Source organism: Poecilia reticulata, linkage group LG3 (genome assembly GCF_000633615.1).
Source record: "Poecilia reticulata strain Guanapo linkage group LG3, Guppy_female_1.0+MT, whole genome shotgun sequence".
Classification (NCBI taxonomy): Eukaryota; Metazoa; Chordata; class Actinopteri; order Cyprinodontiformes; family Poeciliidae; genus Poecilia; species Poecilia reticulata.
In genome coordinates, this window is record NC_024333.1 from 33,882,555 (window position 1) to 33,887,836 (window position 5,282).

The following is a 5,282-nucleotide window of genomic DNA, read 5'->3' on the forward strand; positions in this document are numbered from 1 at the left end:
AGTCCCTTTAAATTGGCTGCCACTCGTCTTAAGACGGGAAAAGAGAAAGAGGACGTACTTTCCCCAGCACTCAGGTCTGTATGTGAAGGACATGGGACTGTGGCTCTGTGGGAAGAGTAGTTGTCTTGTGATTGCAAGGTTGTAGTTTCAATTCCAGTTTCCTTCTGCCATATGTACTCTGGACAAGACACTTAATCCCAAATTGTCTAATGGGTGGTATAAAAATCAATCAATCAATCAATCAAATGTTATTTGTATAGCACATTTCAGCAGCAAGGCATTTCAAAGTTCTTTACATAATTAAAATAAAAAACAGCATGTGACATTGAATAAACAGTGAGGAAGAGAAAGAGATTAAAAAAGAAAAAAAGACCAATTAAAAAGAAATTAAAAAATAAAGAGAAAAACATTAAAGAGATTTTTAAGAGTTCTAGTTAAAACACTGTTTAACAAGGATTCTCAAACCCAAGAGTTTTAGTTTGCGAATGTGTAAAGTGCTCTGAGTAGGCAAAAATGATTAAACAACTGCTATGTAAGTTCAGTCCATTTATCATCACAATTGACTGAATAGGAAGGAATTGCATAAATGTGATAGTTCAGTTTATTGCATAAGTGACATATAAATCAAAGAAATACATGGTATCTAATTTACATAGGTAACTTGATTTTTATGCAATTAAAATACCAAAAATACCTTACGTGTTTGAAATGAATACACTTGTTATTGTTAATTTAATATAATTTAAGTGTTTAATATAGTTCAAGTATTTAATAATATCAAATATTTAAACCTAAAGATTATGCAATTATAATAAATGGGCTTTATTACACTGATGAATATGAATAGTGTAAAGTTTATTTGATAGGTTTGCATTTAAATTATTTAAAAAAGGTACATGGAAATTTGTCATGTAATAAAAATTACATTTAAATCTTAAAAGTTAGTGTAAAATATTTCTGTGAGTATATTAATAATAAACCCAGATAAATTTAGATTTTTGTGTGGAGAAACATTTCTATCATATCAGAATGACCAAACATATCAGCAGTGATTTTCTTTCCTGGAACATAGGGAACTACATTTAAACCAGAAAAATAAAGGACAGGACAGCAGAGACATCAGAACAATGAATCCTGATCAACAATCAGAGAAAAGAGTGAAAATCTATCTGAGTTTACAGAACTCCGCAGAGTCTCCAGGGTTACCAACCCAAACTCCAGCCAGTAGCGGTTCAGTGAATCTGGTCTGGACTCTGTGGAGGAGAGTCATGGTTTCAGAGACGCTGTAGAAGGACAGAATACCTGCTCTGTGGTCCAGGTACACTCCGACTCTGGACGGAACTGGAGCTGAGATGGGGGTCCAGATGTTCTTGTGACCAAAGTGAAAACTGTTTTGGGAGCACTCTAAAGCCCAAGACTTTTCATTATTTCCAAATCCACATTCATTCTTATCTCCTGCTCTGCTGATATTCTTGTATGCGACTGCTACATCAACTGTCCCCCACCTCTCCACCTCCCAGTAACAACGTCCAGTCAGGCTCTCTCTACTCAGAACCTGCCCCCAATTAGTGAATCTGTCTGGATGACTGGAATAAGACTGATCCGGATTTATTCCTGTCACTTTCCTGTTACCCTCTGATAGTAACAACTGTGTGTGTGCTGTGTTTGGATCCAGAGTGATTTCACATGAGTATTTTAAGAATCCAGCTCTGGTCTTTGGTTCTGGTCCTGGCAGTAAAACATCCACATCATTAAGTTTATGTAAGATGTTTGTCCATGTATCTCTCAGGACGCCGTGTAGTTTATCTCTGATCTCTGTCACAGCTGCTGTCATGTCTTCAAAATATCTCAGAGGACGGCCAATGATGCTGGATGAGTGTGTCGACCCACTGAGTGCTGGCAGTGAGGGGTAGTTGAGGAGAAACTGGTTGTGATCCTCTGTGTGTGAGAGCTGCTCCAGCTCAGCGTCTTTCCTCTTCAGCTCACTGATCTCCTGCTCCAGCTTCTCCTGAACATCTTTGACTCGACTCACTTCAGTTTCCTGCTGGGATCTGATCTGCTGCTTCACCTCAGAGCTTCTTTTCTGGAGGAGACGGATCAGCTGGGTGAAGATCTTCTCACTGTCCTCCACTGCTTTATCAGCAGAGTGATTGATGGCCTCCACTTCCTGTTSAAGCAGCTTCACATCTTCCTCTCTGTCCTGGATCCTCTGCTGGATGTTTCCTCGTCTCTCCTCCAGCTCTCGCTGCCTCTCAGTCTCTTCTGTTGCAGCTGAGACTGTGATGTGGCCTTTATGTTCATCCATGAAACAGGTGAGACAGATATACTTCCGATTATTGAAGCAGAACATTATCATCACCTCATCATGCTTAGAGCAGATGTTCTCCTGGAGGTTCTTGGACGGCTCCACCAGCTTGTGTTTCTTWAAWGSAGCYRMRTCATRATGAGKMTGAAGGTGTTTCTCACAGTAAGAGGCCAGACAGACTAAACAGGACTTGATGGCTTTCAGTTTTCTTCCAGTACAGAAATCACAGGCCACATCTTCAAGTCCAGCATAGCAGTGGTCAGCAGGARCAGCTTGGAGTCCAGTCATCTTCAGCTGCTCCACTAAAGCTGCTAGCATGGTGTTCTTCTTTAGCACAGGCCTTGGTATGAACCTGTGCCTGCACTGAGGACAGCTGTATATTCTCATCCAATTCTGTCCATTCCAGTGGATCCAATTCTCTCCATCCCAGTGGGTTTCAATACAGTTCATGCAGTAGCTGTGTCCACAAGAAGTAGTCACCGGATCCTTCAGTAGATCCAGACAGATCAAACAGGAGAAAGTTTCTCGGTCCAGCTGATTCTGCTCCATTTCTGCTCTCAGTCACAGTGACTATTCGTTTCATTTCCTGAAAACATAAACTGGTTTGAGCTTTTATCTGTAAATCACGTGTCAGTGCAGAGAGGCTGCAGCCAATCAGCTTTCACCTTCAGCAGACGGATCCAACCCGCCATAATAATTGTTTTATAGCAGGAAATACAGGAAAAGGAGGTGATTGTTGATTTCAAGAGGAACAGTGTCAGATCAAACCTTATTTCTATCATGGGAAAAGAAGTGGAGGTTTTTGAGGAATATGTATCTGATTTTTTTCAGCATCACATGAAACCCTCTGAAGGAACTGTTTCTGCACTTTAGATGGCAATATTCACAATTTATTGTCATAATGAAGAGAGTATTTTCCACATTCCTTTGTAATCAAGTTGTTTTATTGAACAAAGCCTAAGAAATAGATTTGCAGACATTTAGTGTGCTAGTCAAGTTAATTTGTATAGAACATTTCAGCAACAAGCAATCAAACAGTTCAAAGTGCTTTACATTGTGAAAACATTAAAGACATCCACAATATAGAGTCAACAGTTGTGAAAACCATAGACAAACCTTACATGTTGATGAGTGCCATCCTTAAAATGATCAAAATACATCAAATGTGTATTATAAATGTTCCATTTATTATGGTTTAAAAAAGCATCTCTAAATAGCGAAGATTTCAGTCTAACTTTCAAGAAACTAAATGTTTTGTGTGTTTTGCAAGTGATCCATAGTTATGGTGCATAGAAGCTTATTCTCCATGTTTGGTTCTAAAGTTGATAGAAGGTGTTGAGAATAAACAATTCTGTGTTTTCCTCTTGTTTCTTTTAGCTATTTGCTAAGCTAAAGCTAAGCTAAACCTACAGAAAATGACATGTTAGGAAATGCAAATGAGAGCTCTGCTTTGAGGAAATGATACTAGGGAATGCCCTCTTTGGGGCATAGCTTAGACAGAGGCCAACAAAAGAAGCTACCACATGTTGTTTGTTGCCATAAGATGGTTTTATAAAATTCAGAAGATTGTAGGAGAAAGAAGAAATGGAAGAAGAAATAGAAAGGAGGAAAGAGTAATAACAAGGTTAAGATTTGGACATACAGGACTTAATTATACACTTTTTAAAATTCAAAAACATAAAACTGGCCAATGTGATTACTGTGATAAATATGAAACCATAGAGCATGTTACATTAGAATGCCATAAATATGAAAAAGAGAGAAGATATATGAAGAGAAAGTTTGAAAGTATTAAGGAGAGGGTTAATTTATTAGATGTATTGAGGAAGAATTTAGGGAGTAAATGTATGCAAATAATTATTCGATTTCTAAAGAAAACTAAATTATTTCATAGAATTTAATTATAGTAAGTATGTTTGTGAGTGAAGACATGATATACAAAGTTGTGCACAAGTATGTATGTGTTTTTACGTGTGAATGTGTGAGTGTATGTTTAGATAGAATTTATAGTAGAATATATGTATATATAGATGAGGATAAATATTTAAACCATCACGAACCACAATCCATACCAGTAAGTGGCGGTAATGCTACTAACAGTTTGTTGCCAACCGCCATAAAACCGACAAGAAGACGTTTGTTGCCATTTTGATTGTTAGCTCTTAAAAGTAGCATGTCCGAATGGACCAGTAGTATTTTGGTATTAATAAATGGATTTCATGAATTCAGCTCACTGACTCTTTTTCAACATCAAGAACTTAGCATGGAGAACGGACGAGTCTCTCAAAGGCCAACTTTGTAACCATCTTTATATGGCTCTTTAGGTTCAGGTCAGAGTTCATCACCACACCCAGATTTCAGCCTGATCTCTAGTTTCCAGCTTTAATAACTGAAGCTGTGCGACGACTCTATATCGTTCCTCTTTTGATTCAAAGGTAACTTCCATTCATTGATAGAAGAAAACATCAGTTTTAAGTTGATGTTTGCAGTTTTCCTCTATAACACTAAAAAGAAGAAATTAGGTTCAGTTAATTTCAGTATCAACTGATTTAGGCAAATATATTCGTTCTGCAGAACAAAGGAAGAGAAACCAGAACATCATCTCAATATAAATATTAAAGCAAAAGCTATTACAAACAAAAGAAGTTCTGATTTTCATGTGGAAAAATATTTGTCATATAATAATGAAAGAAAACATCAGCAGTGATGTCCTTTATGGCTCCTGGAACAGAACAATCTACATTTAAACAAAAAAAAAAGAAGAACAGAACAGCAGAGCAGAGAAACAGAACAAGAACAATCAACCCTGATGAATAAGCAAAGAGAAAATCTATCTAGATTTACAGAACTCTGCAGAGTCACTAGTGCAACCAACCCAAACTCCAGCAAGTAGCGGTTCAGTGAATCTGGTCTGGACTCTGTGGAGGAGAGTCATGGTTTTAGAGACGCTGTAGAAGGACAGAATACCTGCTCTGTG

The 5,282-nt window shown here is 37.7% G+C and overlaps 1 protein-coding gene across 2 annotated transcripts in view; it reads right to left on the reverse strand.

Moving 5' to 3' along the window:
• Positions 1-1,018: 1,018 nt before the first annotated feature.
• LOC103462919 (tripartite motif-containing protein 16-like) overlaps positions 1,019-5,282 on the reverse strand; it is an 11,003-nt gene continuing 6,739 nt past the window's right edge. Inside the window, exon 2 of one of the 2 annotated variants that reach the window (XM_008405980.2) lies at positions 1,019-2,167. In XM_008405980.2, the coding sequence (XP_008404202.1) occupies positions 1,166-2,167 (1,002 nt within the window). In that variant the 3' untranslated portion in view covers positions 1,019-1,165. Of the gene's footprint in view, positions 2,290-5,282 lie in introns of both variants that reach the window. The other variant, XM_017303847.1, reaches the window with a different exon arrangement.